The 19,051-nt window shown below is 37.9% G+C and overlaps 1 protein-coding gene across 1 annotated transcript in view; it reads left to right on the top strand.

The window, feature by feature from the left end:
* slc15a5 (solute carrier family 15 member 5) overlaps positions 1-18,193 on the top strand; it is a 111,072-nt gene extending 92,879 nt beyond the window's left edge. The window contains exons 6-9 of the mRNA XM_039767980.1: positions 3,398-3,586; positions 9,171-9,302; positions 15,969-16,077; positions 18,046-18,193. Of these exons, the coding sequence (XP_039623914.1) occupies positions 3,398-3,586; positions 9,171-9,302; positions 15,969-16,077; positions 18,046-18,193 (578 nt within the window). The remainder of the gene's footprint in view (positions 1-3,397; positions 3,587-9,170; positions 9,303-15,968; positions 16,078-18,045) is intronic.
* The last annotated feature ends 858 nt before the right edge of the window (positions 18,194-19,051 follow it).

Below are 19,051 nucleotides of genomic sequence, written 5' to 3'. Positions count from 1 at the left end.
AAGGGAACATAGAGGAAGGTTTTTAATATTAGGTTAGAGGGAGGCACGTTCACTGCTCATGGTTCAGGTCTGAATCTTCTGCTGTAAGATGGAAAATATAAGCAGGTAAGCCATGGAGAACCAAAATTCCTACCCTTTGTCTCTTTAAAAACAGCCCCCATAGGGTTGGTTCTGTACTCTCACATTTTACGCCATGCAGTACCATTGATTAATCTCTCACTCACTCAAGACTCTAAGAGGATGGCTTCACACCACACCAAGAACCTGGCACTCACACACATGCAGCACATCAAATCCATGTAAGAAAAAATAAGTTCTACATATCTCAGTGAACAAGATCATCCTATTTTTAGAACCAATTATACAGTAAATCAATCAAAATTTTCCCGATCTTTATTCTACCCTAGACTCTTAGAGCCAGATGTAAAATACTGTGTACACGACTGGATAGAACCATGAGAGAATTGTGCTTAAAAGTGGTTGGGAACAATTAGATGGCTCACTTAATGCCACATTTCTAAACCAATCCAATGCCTCATGAAGACTTCACTCAAAGCAGGGATGATGATTGTGAACTGTAATAATGCTCTCTTAACTTGTTTCGACAGAGAGCAAACTTCTGATTACGATTATGATAAACGCTATTGGAAAAGTCTCTGGAACAGATCCCTATTAAACATATAAATGTGTGTCACATGTGTGGAGAGCACATTGTATGTGTGAAAAATAAAAACATATAGTAACCTGTTGCAACTGGGAAACGCCTTCCTGTGATTATGCATTAGCATTCAAAAACATCAATGGATTAGTGTGCAGGGAGTGCGTTGTAATACAGTAGTTTACGGATTTGGACTTCAAACACTAAGGTTGCAAGTTCAAATTACACTGCTGACACTGTGTGACCATGAGCAAGTAACCAATTAGATCTCAAATGTTGTAACTCACCTTGGGTAAAGGTTTCAGTAAGAGTAATAGTGGAAAGGTGAATGATATGCTGTCGTAGTTGTGTGCTCTTTGCTGTTCTGTTGCAATGACAATGTCGGAATCGATGTAAGGTTCAAAGAACTAGCAGCTATGCTCATGAAAATATGAATTTGAAGGAAATAATGTGGCGCACCTCATCAAAAGGAGGTGAAAATGACTGCCAGTAAGAGAACTAATAATGAGGAGATGCCGATTTCTGTACTCAAAATACTGCATAATATCCATCGTCTAACTACATGTCTAAACGAGCCAGAATTGAACATTTTATCACATAGTATATCCAAAGGCCACAATGCTGATTTAAACTCTGTTTGCTGTTGTTATGTCATATAATAATGCAATAGCCAAAGATATTATTGCAGTCAGAAGAACTTCTCAAGCACATGAATCAAAGTACCTACAGTGGTCAACATGTTCCTGTGTCTCTTCTGTCACTGCCCTTATTGCGATTTATGAGTTGCTCATTAAGTTTCAGTTACCCCATTCTAAAGAGCACTTGAATGGATAACAGCAGTTTTAGCTTTCTGTTTTCTGTCAGTGTCAAGTCTTTTGTTTAGTTACTTTTGCTCTCTCCCTGTCTTTTTATAGTTGGTTTATGTATTTGTATGTGACTGTGAGCCTCGGTAACCTCGACCTTTTGAAGTGCACGGACTGGAGGAGTTGTGTTTTTAGAAAGAAACCCTTTGGGCAGAGCCTTTTCAGTAGCGGATCTTGCCCCTATTCACTACAAACTTTTTAATGAGTTTTTCTCAGATGTATATCTCATTTGAAAATCATGTCTAGCTGCGTGAGACTAATGCTACCCAGACTAACACAGTAACAAATTGACATAACCAGCGCAATCTATGATGTGTAGATAAGCTACCATTAACGAAAAATAAAGTAGGTAGATGACTGACACCGATGACCATTTTTGCTCCTTTCTAATTAATTAAATATGAGAATAAGAAATCTTTATTCAAGAGAGGTTTTATGATATCTTTGTTGTGTCAGGAGTGCATAGCGACCACATTGTCTTATGATATCTAAGTATGAGAGTTGAGGATTTATGGCAATTCCTTCAAGTAATCATTAGGCAAAAGTGAAAGATGTTGTTCCAAGTGTTAACTGTGCATCCTCTTAATTTGGCTTTAAGTGAGTGAATAAATATACAATAAGCTAGCTTAGTAAAATGGCGATCTTTCTAAGATTGTTCAAAAATACATTGCTGAATTCCAGAATTTAGACATTTTCTAGCAACAATAAACACGGAGCTGGCAGAAACAAATGACCAGAGATTAGAAGTGACAGGTTTTGTTTAATGGGGAACCTTGTCAACAGGACACCTACTCAGGTGACTGACTCAAGTCTCGAATGAAGGCAGTAAAGACCACTTAAGTGTTTTATTATTTTATTGGTTATATTGACCCAATAAAGTATCTCTTACAGTTTTAAGCGAATACTCCGATCTTAAATGCTTTAAATGAAATAGTGGTTCTGGGCTATATTGTATACTGTATATGTGTAGTACAGGGCAATTTAGATATTCACTATTATTATTTGTGCTAGTAAAGAAAAAAAGCAATGCAACATATGAAGTACAGTATGTGCTAATATAGAAAACCCCACTATAAAAATGACCATTCCCTCATTACTCTATATACATTGTAGAGTGCTCTGCATAGCCTGAGGCAAGCTAATACTTTATTGTATATGATTGTATATGATGAAGTGGTATAAAAACACATCCAGTATACTTTTTTTAACTGTTCCAGTAAAGGATTGATCTCACCTTCAGCTGCAAAAAAAAGAAAATAAAAAATTTGGGCCATCTCAAATAAAGCGCTTTTGCATGACAGAGGCTGCTTCCCCTTCCAAATATTTTCTGGCTCAGTGAGACTGTGGCTTTTTATATATCCTTCACAGATCAAGGATTAATGGGACAGGAGGTCAAAAGAAACCCCAGGGGCTCCCCTTACATGCTGCCTCCTGGAAGGTCCAGATGGACTGCATATCTAAAGCTTTCAAATAATTAATAAATAATGAGGTTCACTTTGACAAAGAGCAGCTTTCAGATTGTACAGGTCCAGTAGGGCACTTCTCTAGCAAACATTATTTTACTTGAAAATATATTAAACCTACCTGAGAAACCTGAATAAATTAACTTCATTATTTTTAAACGCGTCAAGAAAAAAAGTCTGTGATTGATTTATAAAGATTCTGGGGCACCACTTACTTTTTGAAAGGCTAACAGAAATGTTTCTTGGCAGTTTTCCATATTATTGCATGTTCTTTTCTGGGACCCTTTTTCCAAATGTAAAGTTTTGCCAGTATTAACTCACAGATGTGTTTTTAATCATAGAATTATTCTATTAAACGTACTGATGAAAGACAAGCCATTAACCATAATGTCTTCCTGTCTAATTTTGTCCAGTTTCTGGTCACCTGTGTGCTGCCCTCTCCGCCTCTGTTGCTGGCTTCTCTGAACTACACAGGAAGTGCTACCCTACTATGGAGCAAGTGATTTCTGGGAAAGTTCTCCACGTCTCCTCCATGCCCTGTTTCCATCTGGCTCCCCAATATATGTTACTAGGCATATCTGAAACCCTGGTCAACCCAGCTTGTAAGTCTTTGTTTTTTTTTAATTGGAATAAAATCCTGGAAAATAAAATAATTGTGTTATGTAGTGGTTAGCGTGGATAATTCACAGCTTCTGAGTCCTGGGTTAGATTCTCACACCAGGCACTGCCTGTGTGATGGCTGCACATTCATTTTATGTCTGTGTAATTTTTTTGTCAAGGTATTACACTTTCTTTTCTGCATCCCAAAGATATGCCAGTTGGGGGGGGTTGGGAATTCCTAATTAGCCTGAAAAAATGAGTATAGGTGGGTTTGTGAGTGCACAGCAAAATGACCATTGTTAAATTAACTCTTGTAGGCTCAAAAAGTGTACATTGTGTATGGAAAGAGTGGACACATATAGTATATACACTTCAAGTATTCATGTACCACTGGTCATTATGCTTTGTGGGTAATGTGGCTGTGAACTGGATAAGCAGGATCAGATGGATGGATGCTTGCAGTGTGGACCAGAAAGTATTCACACTTCTTCACTTCCTGCACACATTATTGCATTATACATTTAATTTTACATGGATAAATTTGCGTTTTTTGCCCCTCGATCTACACTCAGTAACCCATGATGACAACGTGAAAAGATTTTTTCAGAAAGGTTTGGAAGTTAATTAAAAATTAAAACTGTAATCTCTCTTTTATATAAGTATTCAGACCTTTTGCTGTGGTAATCCATATTGTGCTCAGGTGCCTCCTGTTTGCTTTAACAGTCCTCTAGAAGAGTCCACCTTTGGTAATCTGAACTGATTGAACTTCATTTACAAAGGCACACTATTGTGTATATAAGGTCCCACAATTCACAGTGCATGTCAGGACGAAAAGCAAGCCATGAAGTCCAAGGAGCCTCTGTAGACCTTTGTGATAAAATGATGGTGAGGTTCATATTAGGGCATGGGATTAAACTATTTGTAAGGTTTTGAGTGTTCCCAGGAGCACAGTTGCCTCAGTAATTGTGAAATAAAAGTAGTTTGGAACCACCAGGACTCTTCCTAGTCTGGCCAAACCGAGTAACTGGGAAAGAAGTGTCTAAGTCAGAGAAGTGATGGTCACTCTAACAGAAAGAACAACCATCTCAGCAGCACTCCATCCTTTAGGCATTTATTCTACAGTAGCTAACGCCCACCTGAAATTTGATAAAAAGCATTTAAAGGATTCTGAGAGCATGTGGAAAATGAATCTTTGTTGTGATCAAACAAAAGTAGAACTCCAAACACTATGGCTGGTGAAGTTGGTGACCTGTCTAGTATCACCCCTATGGTGAAGCATTGTGGTGGCAGCATCATGCTATGGGGGTGTTTCTCAGTGTCAGGGACAGGGAAACCAATCAGAATTGAGAGAAGGGTGAATACGGCCAAAACAGAGAAATCCTTGAAGAAAACCTTCTGCATTGTACACATGGCCTAGACTTGGACAATGGTTGATCTTTAAGCACAGCAACGGTCATAAAACACACAGTCAAGACATCACAGAGACAAGTCCCTGATTGTTCTTAAGTGGCCCAGCCAAAGTCAAGACTTAAGCCCCTTATAACAGGGAAGTCCATCTCCCACCATGGACAGCCACAGTGGCTGTAGGTTTTTGTTCCAACCCAGTTGCTTAATAAGGAAGCCAGTCCTCACCAGTAACAGATTTTATGTAATTTAATGGCTTGTTACTGTTTTAACTCTATCATGTCAGTCCATTTTTAAAGCATAGATTTTTTTTTTCCTTTCTAGTGACACATACAGGTATATCATCCAAGTGATTTGAAGCCTAAAATGGATGAGTAATTTTCAGTTCTTCACTTTCTCTTCAGTTTCCTTCTGAGCACTTAAAGCAATTAGTGAATGATGAATCCACACGGGTGGAAATGGAGACAAGCTAGATGTAGAACTGCTGGTTCCTTTTCATTCATTCTATCATTGCATCTCATTCGTAATAAGGAGCAGTTAAAACAATGAATACAGCTTTTAAAGACTAAAATAAGCAATTATGGATTCCAACTCCTAACAAGTGAGACAACTAAACTGAAGCAGAAAAATGTCACTTGATCAATAAGTGCTTCATCAGTAATGAATGATTTCTCATGAAGCAGTTGGGTTGGAACAAATACCTGAAGCCACTGCGGCCCTCCAGGACCAACGTTGCTCAGTCCTGATTTAAAGGGTCTGAGCCTTAAATAGCAAATAAATTAAATTTTTTAATTAAAGTTAATTAGTAGCAAAATCGAGTCACTAATTTAAAAAATGGTTAGAATGAAAATCTGTAGGCAGTGTGACACACCAGGATCAGAGTTGACCACCCCTGCTATAAAACATCTGTGGAGAGACCTGAAGATGACAGTATTTCAGACCCGTCCAATCCAGGCTAACTCAGCATGAGAGGGTCTGCCAGGAAGAATGGGATAAATATAGGTGTGCAAATTTGTAGAGACTTACTCAAGAAGACTGGAAGCTGTAATTACTGCCAAAGATTCATATTAAGTGTTTGCACAATTAACAAGAATGAGAGATTTCAGTTTTTGATTTCTAATAAATTAGCAAACTTTTCTGAAAACATGTTTTCACTTTGTTGTTATGGGCTGTTTAATGTAAATTGATGAGAAAAAATAGCAAATATATCTAATTAAAATTAAAGTTACCTCACAATAAAGTGTACAGAAAGTAAAGGGGTCTAAATACTTTCTGAATCCTCTGTAGTGCTGATAATAAATAAAGTACTGTAAAATACATCAATGTCCATTTTTATTCGATTGGCCTTTATTTTTCACGCCAAATATTGTACAATTTGCATCCCTTTTCAATTATAGTCTATAATGAATAGATGTATTGGTTCATTATTGACACGTGTACAGTGAACAGTGAAATTCTTACTTGCTTGTGTTAATCAACATGCAATGCATTGCAACTCTCTATCCCCTTGAATATAACTATCTTATTTCGAAATGTCTGTCTAATGCAGTGAAACCAGTAAGCCCATCTTAATTTGGAATAAAAAATACAATCAAGCTGTTTTTGTCATTCTAGAACAGATTCTGTGGTGAAGTTTGCCACGTCATTTCCTGAATGCCCAAATTCATATGGATCTGTAGGTTTTATGCAAAGCTTGTTTTCCCAGTTATTGATATTTAATTTCATATTATTTACATTATACCTTTTAACCAATCAATCAATCAATCAACATTTATTTATATAGCACATATTCATACAAAAAAATTTAGCTCAAAGTGCTTTACAAAATGAATAGAAAAATAGAAGACACAATAAAAAATAAACATAAGTCAACATTAATTAACATAGAATAAGTAAGGTCCAATGGCCAGGGTGGACAGAAAAACAAAAAAAAACTCCAAAGGCTGGAGAAAAAATAAAATCTGTAGGGTTCCAGACCAAGAGACCGCCCAGTCCCCTCTGGGCAATCTACCTAACGTAAATCAAACAGTCCTCTTTGTATTTAGGGTTTTCATCGAAGGACCTGATGATGGTCACGTATGCCACTCTAGTGAACTCATTCCTTCACTCAGACTTATAGCTATGATTTGCAGGATGGCAGGACAGAACGTTTTAATGTGCTAATTATTACATGATTAAAAGTACATTCCCAATCTGCCTTACATGATAGAAACTTACTTGCCAATATGTTCTGATGAATGTACGTCCAATTTAAACATTGACAATGAGGTTCACTGTACGTAACCATAATTATTATTAAATATGCCTCATTTTCTTTTAATAAACAAATTAAATAGTCTATCTTAGTCTTATTCAGCCTTATTTTCTGATTTTACAAATGGGCAGCTAACAGCTCCAGGTATGTAGGTTTCAGTTACAGTATGTACTACTCTCTGTCTGTTTCCAAACTGAACACATTATCATTGTTACCTTGGATTGGTTTGCGAGTAATTATTTAGTTTCGTGAAACATCCTGAGGCTGTATTTGTTAGGCTAAATCTAAAATGTCTAATAGTCTAAATTGGCCAAAACAACAGCAAATGTGATTGATCCTTTCAGAGGAGTGGTGGCCCATCCAGAACTGTTTCTTACCTTGCATTAGATGCTGCCAGCATGCGACATACAATAGAAGTAGTAAAGCTGAGATAATGAAGGATAGCTATTTTTCAGACTAATCCTTCCTGTGTATCCTTTTGTATTATAACCTACCAAAATCACATAGGTTGGGAGCGTTGCACCCACCACAAGACAAACCACCTGGATTGGGCCTGAGTGCAGCCATGCAATGGGTGACACCTCAGCATCTACACTGGAACAATGTGAGTTTTTTTATGGTGGCTGGAGTGCCAATCCTGCCACAAACTGCCAGGTTTTCCCTGCAAGGTGGAAGACCTGCTTGCGGAGCTGAATGCAGATTAACATCATACCCAGGACAGAGCAATTGCAGGTTAAAGGCTTTGCTCAAGGGCCTAACGGAGTAGAGTTTCTTCTGGCGTTTACAGGATTCAAACCAGCAACCATACAATTGCCAGTGCAGATCTGTAGCCTCAAAGCCACCACTCACATCACCAACACAAATTGCTTAGCCACAGTCTACTTCCTAATTCCATATCATGATGCATACTAAGTGTGTTCTTTTGTAGCCAGAGTGGTTTTCTCCAGCATAGTCATCAGACATGGCACATCTGTCATTCCTAACTTCATGGAGAGGATCACATGCTGTCCATCACCGTGTTTATGATAATTTTTATAGAAAGTCACCATAAATGTACATGGGTGGAACAGGTAGGGAACAGGCAGATGTTTTCAGAGAACACGTAAAAACATTTTACAATGAAAACCCACTCTCTCCAAGATATCACCGTGGCACACTTACCTTTTTGTGATCATAGTGCACTGATCTATTGGCTTATGTTTGATTACAAAGGTACTTACTAAAGAAAAACAACCATTAATGAGCTCACATACTGTAATGTAGTTCAACGTCGTAAGGTTCAGAGTCTTGTAAGGAACCAACCTAAGATAGGCTGCCAGGCCATTATAGGCAACATTTATTGATGGGCTCCAGTTTAATGATACCATTTAACTAAACATATCCTCCTTTCAGAGGAAAATTAAAGTCCGCGTTGACTCAAAGAGTTCATCCATACTCCACAAAGACCAGGCTAGGATTTCAACCCAGGACGTGAGAGCTGTGAAGCTGTAACACTAACCACTTCATCATCATTTCACCATTAATGACAAAGAGTAATAGCTAAATTCATCTGACAATATTTTCTTCATCATATTTTGCAGCTACTTTAGCTTTCCACCATTTTGATCGCATTGGCCTTTTTTTCTAACACCTTCCTCACGCTCCTCCAAACTCTGCATTGTATATCATCTTATCATTTTTTACTTTTGGCCCATATCAGAGTCAAGCTTAGCATCTTCAGTATTACAGTATGTTTAAAACTTTGTTTTTTGAACACATATGTATTATTTTTTATATCCTGTAGTGCTGAAGTGTGAATTTACTTATTAAAAACAAGCATTTCCATTTCAGGGAAATATTTCCCATAATGATTTATTGAAATAAATGCAAAACAACAGAGTAAAACTTTGATTAACAATATGGCCAAATTCCTTTCCTGATTCTCATAGGTTCACTTCTAGCTTTCCGATTGACTCCCAGTAGCATTCGTGGGATCTCCTCGCACTTCCTAACTTTGTCCAATGGAGGAGGCTGCTTTCTTGGGGCTTTCATTATTCAAGTAATGTATCTGGCGTCAGGAGGTAAGTAGAAAGAAGTGCTGCGGGTAATATGTAGCTGCAGCACAGACAATTCCCAAAATTCAAATAGTGCTATCAAAAATATATGACAGAACTATCCACAGGCGAGTTACTAAAGAGAGCTTTGCACAGAGATGAAAGCCTTCCTGGCCAACTAGATGAAACAAAACTTCTTTTTCTTACGGGAGGATCCCTGGGAGAGGATGAGCCTAAAGTGTTTATCTAATGGAAGCCAGTGGGGTGCCTTTCTAACTCAAGGCAAAGATGAGCCCTCATTAGGCTGATTCAGCATTGTACTTCTTGCTAAAATAGAATGCTTTGCTAGGTTTTCTAAAAAAAGCGGGGTAATCATCACCTTTTCATGTGTATTTACATACCAAGTAGCTGGATTATCAATGGAAGATAATTTTGCTGGTGGGTAAATTAATAAATAATTTGACTGCCAGGGATAAACTGTCTATTACTCAAAGGCACTGCAGGGCTTTTCTTCATTCCTGCCTCAGAATACCCTGTAGAGCATGTCAGCTAACAAGATGTCAAATCTTTCTTGATGTTAGAGTTCTCACTGTAAAGATTGGTTTCTGGTGTTTTATATGGCTTTAGCTTGTTGTTGACATAGTATAGGTCACGTTGAAATGGGAACTATTTGAAGTGACTGTGCAGCAGCAAATCGTATATAATTCAAAGCTACTACACAATGACTTCTCCAAATATCATTGTTTTTAGTACAATAGCAGAATTAATAAGTATGTGAACAACTGGTAACGTCTTATTTGGGTGCCAAAGTGTCCCAGCAGGCCAAAGCCTTTCCCAGCTGCCAGGCCCGCCGCCAGAAATATTTGGGCCCCAAACAACTGGGTACGTGTGGGCCCCTCTGCCTCCCCCCGGGTCCCCACATGCCAAAACCTTCAAATACATATACAAAATTGTTGAAATGTAGTTTATCCGACAGCAACAATGCTGCATTTATGAATACCATACTTGATGAGTTAAGCCTTCTTGCACATCAAAGTTTGACTGCGAGAAGGAAAGCCAGTGCTAACGGAAGCTTGTAGCGGAATTGAAACAATACATTAATGAGATAGGCCTCCTATGTATTATCTAACGTGTAACGGTACAATTATACCAATGCAATGAATAGGAGTAACATCTAAACATTTTAATATATACTAACAGTTAGGGTTATCTGCATGGTGTACAATCAGTATGGTAACTTACTGTATCAAACTTCAAAGTTTTCAAAAAATCCGGGAGATCCAGAATCTTTAGTGATACACACAAAACCAACGCACACTGCTTTAAAAGCAACAATAAACACCCAAGCGGATGAATTATCAAACTACGGAGACGGACTTCTGCTACACCATACACGTCAACATCCACGATAGTGCACAACAATATCGCTGTTGTCTGAGACAGAACAGCGCCTCTGTGTGTGAAACGGAAGTATTCAATTACAGCAGCGAAGTCAATCCATTATCCACGTACCCTCTACAACAAACATACTACTCAACGTCAAGCTCAAGGACGTCGGTGTCGGCTCTTCTTTGTCTTTGAGACCCTTTGACAAGCGTGCACACGACACGAGCACGATATCTACTTGCATGGAGCGTGCGGCTATTAAAACACTCAGTTGTATTGTTGTAAGCTAAATGATTTAACTTTTCTATTACATGTAACTTGAATAATTCTCCGACTATATATCTACGTACACAACATCAACATTAAAAAAATCAAGCATGAAGGGGACCCCTTTCCGTTAGGCCCCCGGACCAGAGTCCCGTTTGTCCCCCCCCCGGCGGCGGGCCTGCAGCTGCACTGGCCATAAGGTAGGTAAACAGCCCCGGACAAAGGAGCAGTATAATGTGTGGCAAAATACTGTAATGATCACTGACTTGAAAAATGTTAACACATAAAATTTACAGTTTGCTCAGTTTTGCTTCGATGAAAAGTATTTTTTTATTGTAAGAAGGTTGCCACCCGCCATCCTTGCTGAGCTTCTGCAGTTATTGGGCTCCACTACAGACACTTCTATAGGGAGTACTCATTTCTTAATACTCAGACCCTCTTATTCCCATTTCACTCTTGTACTCTCCTTTTCACACTTAGGCCCCTTCCATGCTACTACATTTTTGTTTAAAAACACAGACTTTACAACATAAACTACAATATTTATTTATATAGAACATTTACATACAACAATGCAGCTCAAAGTGCTTTACAATATGACAGAAAGTAAGTTACAAGAAAAAAAAAACAATTAAGATTAGCCAATAATATTAAATAATAAGTAACAACCAAAGTAGGTAAGGCCAAATGGCTGGGAGGACAGAGAAAACAAACAAAAAAAACACTCCAGTTAGGCTGAGGAAAAAAACAAAATCTGCAAGGGTTCAAAGGCTGAAAAGACCACCCAGTCCCCACTGGACATTTTACCTGACATAAATGGTTATAAATCAGTCCTCTTTGTTTTCATGCTTCATGTAACAGTATTTGATGATTCTGGTCTTGTGGACAGCAGGGACTCCCACCTTCAATCTATCAACACAGGGGGTCTGCATGGTGTCTCGATCAGATGGTGTTGGCACAGATTGCTACCATGGAAGTACCTGGAAAAACAGCAGAGACTAGTGGGGATTAGTACAGATTGCAGATCCCTGAAGAATATGATAATTCTATACCCATATAGTCGAGTAGGGATACAACTGAAAAGTAGCTACGAAACGCCAAATTAAAATAATGAGTTTTTAGTCGTTTTTTTTTAAATGTTCCAGTGAACTTCTAACGGTAAAGTATTCCAGATTTTAGGTTCAAAACAGCAAAATACCACATCACCACTTCTTTTAAGCTTGACTTTTGAAATTATAAGCAGACCTTCATTCAGAAAAAAATGCAGTCTTCATAATCTGGTTAATGTGTGATTTAAAGTTTAGATCAGAGTCAATGATTATAAACCCTAATTATCCCTAAATTCTTTACCTCTAACCTAAAGGATCAAGTTTATTTCTAACATCCTTTCTGTATCTAAGTCTGTCCATCACTAAGATTTCTGTTTTCTCCTTATTTATTTTGAGAAGTTACTACTCATCCATTCGGTAATACAAGTAAGACATTGTGTCAGTGAAATAAGAGAGTCAGGGTCATCAGGTGCTATGATAAGTAAAGCTGTGTGTGATCTGCATAGCTGTGGTAGCTCACCTTATGTTTTGAGATAATCTGACCTAATGGAAGCATGTAGATTGAAAAGGGCAACAGACCCAGAATAGATCCTTGTGGTACACCATATAAAATATCATGTATCTCCGAAGTACAATCATCACAGCTAACAAAGAATTGTTTACCTGTTAAATAAGACTGAAACCAATTTAAGATACTGCCAGAGAGTCTTCATTTTTGCCTTTCAAAACACGAGGGGGACCTACACAATATTAGGCCGATGGTTTTAATGTTGCTGATTTATGTATATATTACTGTGCAAACATTGATTTGTTTGTTAATTTTATATTATGACGGTGTTGATTAAGCATTTAAATTATGTGCAGTGCCTTTAATGTGTTGAACCAAGTGGGGCAGGGCCACCTGAAGTTGCAATTAGCAACTTGCCATTAAAAGTCCATCTGACCAAAGATGGCTGTTGTGGCATTAGCATCTACAGTACTTTAGTCTTTTGGGTCCCCTTTTTGGATTAAAGATCTTGTAATATTTTTACATTTTGGTTAATAACTCTTGCTTTGTTTAGTGGTATAGATTTTTGGAATTTTGGACCAATTTTATTTGCTTTGTGGTTTTCCTGTTAGATACGCTTTTTTCTGAATTTGGTTTAACTGTAGCCTTTGTTTTTCATTTCATTTATTTGTTAACAGATATAGAAACTTTATTTTTGTACTTTGAACCAGGGTTCATCTATGATTCTCTTCTTCCCTTTCCAAGAGTTTCCAACCGCTTTTTTTTTGTTAAACCTGTGTAGGACAAATAAATGCTTTGTGATGCTCATTATTTGATTATATGCCTCAGTTAAATATTAAAGTTTAGTTTCAGCCAGGCAGATCATAACAAGAAAGAGTCAAACCATCAAAATACATGTCCCACTCCAAAAGTCTGTCATTTCCTCACCCGCATAGTCCTGATCAGGCTCGCGGGTGTACTGGATCCTATCCCAGCTAGCATAGGGTGCAAGGAAAGAATAAACCCTGGCCAGTCTTTCACAGGGCCCAATAGTTTAATATTTAAGTTATTTATTCAGTAGCCAAAGAATGTGTAATTATTCAAAATGCAAAATATAATTGTCAAAAAAATTGTAAAGTTAAAAATTCAAACAAAAGAGAGGAACATGGAACTGAAATTGAATTATAACAGAAGACTACAAATAGGCAAAAAAAGCACAAAATCAGCTATTAAAAATACTAAATCCTAAACAGCAAGAGCAAACCTCAAATACAGAAAACTGACAAGCAAAAATTGTCAAAGAGCTCAAACTCTACAAAGAGGTGAAGCACAAAGAGAGCAGAAGAACACAGTTAAACACAACTACTGCCAGAGCAATGTGGTCATGCCAGCAAGTAACTGTGGGACTAGTGACTGCAGCCCCTGAATGCTGTAAGCTTGAGACAAAGAGCAGGGGAGAAAACAGCAAACATAAACTAAAATGTAAAGACAATAAAGGAGTGGGAATAAATAACAAAAATCTATAAAAAAAAATTAGGACAGTGTTAGCACTGTTTCCTCTCAGTAAAGTGACCAGATTTTGTGTCCCAGGACCTCCCTCATGTCTGTTTGGGATTCCTCCGAGTGCTCTGGTGTTCTCCCAAAGACATGCAGGTTAGGTGGATTGGCGGTATTTAACTGAATCTAGTGTGTGGTTTGGGGGTGTGTGTGTGTGTTCTCCCTGACATGAACTGGCGCCCTGTCCAAGGTTTGATCCTGCCTTGCGCTATTGCCTTGTGCCCTGTCCTGGCTGTGTTAGGCTCGGGACGAAGCATATTAGAAAATGACTGATTGACTACAATACAAATAGTGCTAGGCCAGTAGTGTAAAACATTAGGCTATTAAAAACAAATAAATAGATAAAATAATAAATGAATAAAGATAAATGGAGTAAAAGAAGCGAGAGAACCTGCTTCCTCAATTTAAATGCTTATTCTAAAATGATACTGATTAGATGCTGCCAGGTTTTGAAAAAGTTTGTACCAATCCTCTAAGTGAGATATTTAATTTTTTCCCATTTTAGATAGTATATAACATCAGTTACCCACTGACTTAGAATAGGAGAGTTAGGATTCTTCCAGTTGAGCAAGATAAGTCTAAGTGCCAATAGTCTAGTAAAAGTAATTACAGTTTGTTTGTCCTTCTCCACTTTAAGCCCATCTGGGAGTACACCTAACACAGCTATTAATGGGTTAGGAGGGATTGTGACATCCAGGCTGTCTGAGAGGCATTTAAGGATTTTGGTCCAAAATTATGTTAATTTGATGCAGGCCCAAAACATGTGACCCAGTGAGGCTGGAACTTGATTGTAGCGTTTGGAGGTTGGTTTTGCCCTGGAAACATTTTGGACAATTTTAAACGAGAGAGATGTGCTCGATATATCATTTTAAGTTGAATAATTCTATGCTTTGCGTATATGGAGCTCGAGTGAATTCTGTGCATTGCTACTTTCCACTCCTTTTCTAAAATACTGAGTAAAAGATCCTTTTCTCACTTTTCTCTCGGATCGTTGAAAGGGAGGGACTGTAAAATAGTTTTATATATTATGGAGATGCTGTCTGAGTCCTTGAGACTGATCAATATTTTTTCCGGTATAGAGGTAGGTGGGAGGTCAGGAAAATTGGGCAGGTTCTGTTTAACAAAGTTTCAGATTTGAAGGTAGTGAAAGAAATATGTTGCTGTAAAGTTAAATTGGGAATGTAATTGTTCCTAGGATGCAAAAACGTTGTCTATGTAAAGATCTCTAAGTGATTTAATCCTGGATGTTTTCCAGGCATTAAAAACTGCCTACGTTTGAGAGGGTGGGAAAAGGGGGTTCTCGTGCAGAAGTGCCACAGATAAAAGCTTCTCTATCTCAAAATGCATGCTACATTGGTTCCATATTCTGAGTGAGTGAAGCATAATTGGGTTGTTAGTATATTGGCGATAACTTGCATTTATTAGGGCACAAAGCAAGAAATATAAAGAAGTACTGCAGGATGTTATTTCTATTGTGGACCAAGCCTGTGTATGTTCATCTATTGGTGTCCAGGTTTTTATAGCTTGTATGTTTGCTGCCCAGTAATAAAATTGAAACTTAGGTAGAGCCATGCCACCTTCTGCCCTTTGGATATGTGGATGTATTGAATTCCAAATAAAAGAGGTTATGGTTGAGTCTAATTTTTTGCAATAAAATGGCATATGATAGGAAAATGTTAAGGTGAACAAAATCCATAAGATACCCCTAATAGCGCGCAGGAAGCTAAACCTTTGTTACCCGAAGTTATTAATGACTTTCATAACTGTCAAATTGGTGGGTACTTTTAAGTTCTCAAAATTTCAGATCTTGGTTTTGGTTTTCCTTGTCAACTCAGCACAAATGAAGAGTTCATCCACAGCAAGAGTGACTTTTTTCATTAGAATAGAACTCAATTGTTTAAATGTGCATTTATTCTTTCAACTTTCTGTTGTTTTTTTTCCTTTCAGGTTTTTACTTTCCAGACACTTTAGCAGAAGGCAAAATGGAAGTTTTTTTCTTCTTGTTAGGCACAATGATGACTATAAATGCTGTCATATTCTGGAGCATTTCTTCCAGGTAAAGTAAAAATAAAGTTGCATTTAGTAAATATTTAAATATGAAGTAGCATTTTGATGTATACATGAACAGTGAATAATGAGGTTATTGTTGTAACAACAATCTTTTTATGACTCTTATGACTAAATGTATTTTTTTGAACACTGAATTCAATAATAGATGTCACAATAACGAGACATGAACAGATAAAGGTTTGGGGCAGCCACCCATGTAATATGGTATCCCGGCTGCAAAAGTCGTTTTTTTCACAATAATTGGCACTGAAGTGCATACAACGGAGTCCAAAACAAGACTGAGGGAAAAGGGGAAAAGGGCAGGCTTTTAAAGGGGAAGACAGGAAGTGAGGTCATAAGGATCGGGCATGTGTTCATCGCTCATTGGATCAGGCCCGGATGTGACATCAGGGGGGCCGGAGCTGGTAAGGTCTGTTTCCATTGGTTCGGTCCCGGAAGTGATGTCAAGAGAGCCAGGTGGAGTCTCCCAGGAATGGTCTACAGGGAAGTGAGAAAAAGAGTCAGTGCACTCTGCCACATCCCGGCATGCCTCCGAACTGCCTACATTTAAGCCCTTTAGCTGCCTCCCATGTGCACGTGTGTGACATAGAATATAAAACAGGTTTAGTGATGAATCTTGTGAGTATACACTGAACTTGATGTCATTGAAATTAAAAAATGGATCACTTTTATCACCACCACTGCTTACATATTTTTTCAGATTGTAGACCAGGCTCTCTCATTTTCTGTACACCAAACAACACAACTGGCTATGCTAAAGCAGAAGTTTGGTAGCTCAGCATATTAATATGGCTGTAATCTGAGGTGTCATCCAGCCATTGCATTTCATGGCTACAAAAGTGGCTACAAATACATTGTATAGTTTAAGGGTTAAATAGTTTTAACTTTACATTTATTAAGCTTTTTTGTGCAGAGATGCACCTGAGCTGAAATGTAGCCAGCATTGCAAAGACCATAGGAGGACAGAACATAAGTATTAATTTAGTGAGGACCCACTTACAGGAAATGGCGGCAACAGGGGGTGCTGGATGTGTTGCCGCACCTCAGCCAAATATGAGGACTGATTGCATTACTACCTAGAATTGTAGAGTACATAACAAAACCAATATACCATACATGACAAAGCATCACATTCTCATATCCATGTAATCCAGCTCAGGGGGCTGAGGCTATTCCCGCAGCATTGGGCACATGGCAGAAAACCGTCCTGGAGAGAGCAGCAGTTTAACAGAATATACAGTAGATACCTACACACATTTATTTTAATTATGCATGTACTTTAAAATAATGACTACTGTAATGAGACACAAGAAACGTCAAAAAGAGTTGGGGCACCATGGTGGTCCCCATAAATTCCATGGCCAAAAAGAACAGAAAAAAATACAATTGAAAAATAAACAGTTTGTCTTGTTCAGACTCAAGCCTTCTTCAAACTGCCCCAAGATGGCACTAGAGCTGGTTATGACGTCTGCACACCAGAAGGGGTGGGTTCAGTGCAGCGAAAACTAGAAGTGACATCACAGACTGAGGAGCTGTCAATCATCCTTTCTGCAGAGGGGAGAAGAGAGAAGACATTAGACAACAGCACCACCCTCTGGCTCGGAGTATAACAGTTATTAAATGAGCCCTGAGGTTGTCTCCCAGGCACACATGTGTGACACTACATTTTTTCCATATATTTATTAAAAATAATTGAAAGATCAATCAACAATTTTCTTACAAAAGTATTTTTATTATGTGAAGAACTTTGAATTTACACACTTTTATTATGTTTGTGATGAATTAGCACTGACATCTGTCATTGAGATACAGTGTATGCCAGTATTATTGTTTTTTATTAAATCCTTACGGGAGTATCAGAAAATATTTTACAAAATTTGCATGAGAGATACATCAAATGTTTATAGTTAGGCTGAATTTTATTAAAATGTATGTAATCATTTTTAATTTCTAGGTACAAAAACCTGAGTCAAGACCCGGACCATGGAGTTAAAAGCAGCGTACTTGCAGAGAAGCTTGTGCAGCATGAACATTCGCTCATGTTTTACGACAGTGTTGGCGAGTGCACATATACGCCGTCGTCTACAGAGTTGACTTTGTAGCTTTTTTGTCTAAACAATAACAGTGGGTAAGTTTCAGGGGAGACTCAAAGTAAAACGGGAAAAATCAGAACCAAACTGGAAAGATTATTTTAGTTCACCAAAAAGAACAAAATTAAGGAGAGTCAAAAGTAATAACTCTGCAAACTATTAAATTCATTTTATTGTTATTATTGCTATTTTTGGGTGACGTTTTAGCACCTGAAGTACATATAAGATTTTACAGATGTGAAAATAAGCTGACATAATAAAATATCACATTTTAGCTAAATAAAAAAGGTACTAAAAAGGTGTTAAGAGGTAAAAGAAGTTTGACTAAGTCAACTGATTGTAATTTCATGGACCCCAGAAATCATCTGCAGCAGAGGCAGCTAAAGACTCAGCAGGTTATATTCGTTTAAAAATTCTACAGTGTTGATTTGAAACAGTTACAAATCACAACACTGTATAAGCATAAAAATAACTCCCTCATCATGGGGACAAGTAAGTTACAGTGCATCCGGAAAGTATTCACAGCACATAACTTTTTCCACATTTTGTTATGTTACAGCCTTATTGCAAAATGGATTAAATTCATTTTTTTCCTCAGAATTCTATACACAGCACCCCATAATGACAACATGAAAAAAGTTTACTTGAGGTTTTTGCAAATTTATTAAAAATAAAAAAACTGAGAAATCACATGTACATCAGTATTCACAGCCTTTGCTCAATACTTTGTCGATGCACCATTGGCAGCAATTACAGCCTCAAGTCGTTTTGAATATGATGCCACAAGCTTGGCACACCTATCCTTGGCCAGTTTCGCCCATTCCTCTTTGCAGCACCTCTCAAGCTCCATCAGGTTGGATGGGAAGCGTC

Source organism: Polypterus senegalus, chromosome 11, assembly GCF_016835505.1.
Source record: "Polypterus senegalus isolate Bchr_013 chromosome 11, ASM1683550v1, whole genome shotgun sequence".
Taxonomy (NCBI): Eukaryota; Metazoa; Chordata; class Cladistia; order Polypteriformes; family Polypteridae; genus Polypterus; species Polypterus senegalus.
The sequence above is the reverse complement of the archived record's forward strand: the minus strand, read 5'-3'. Positions and strand labels throughout refer to the sequence as shown.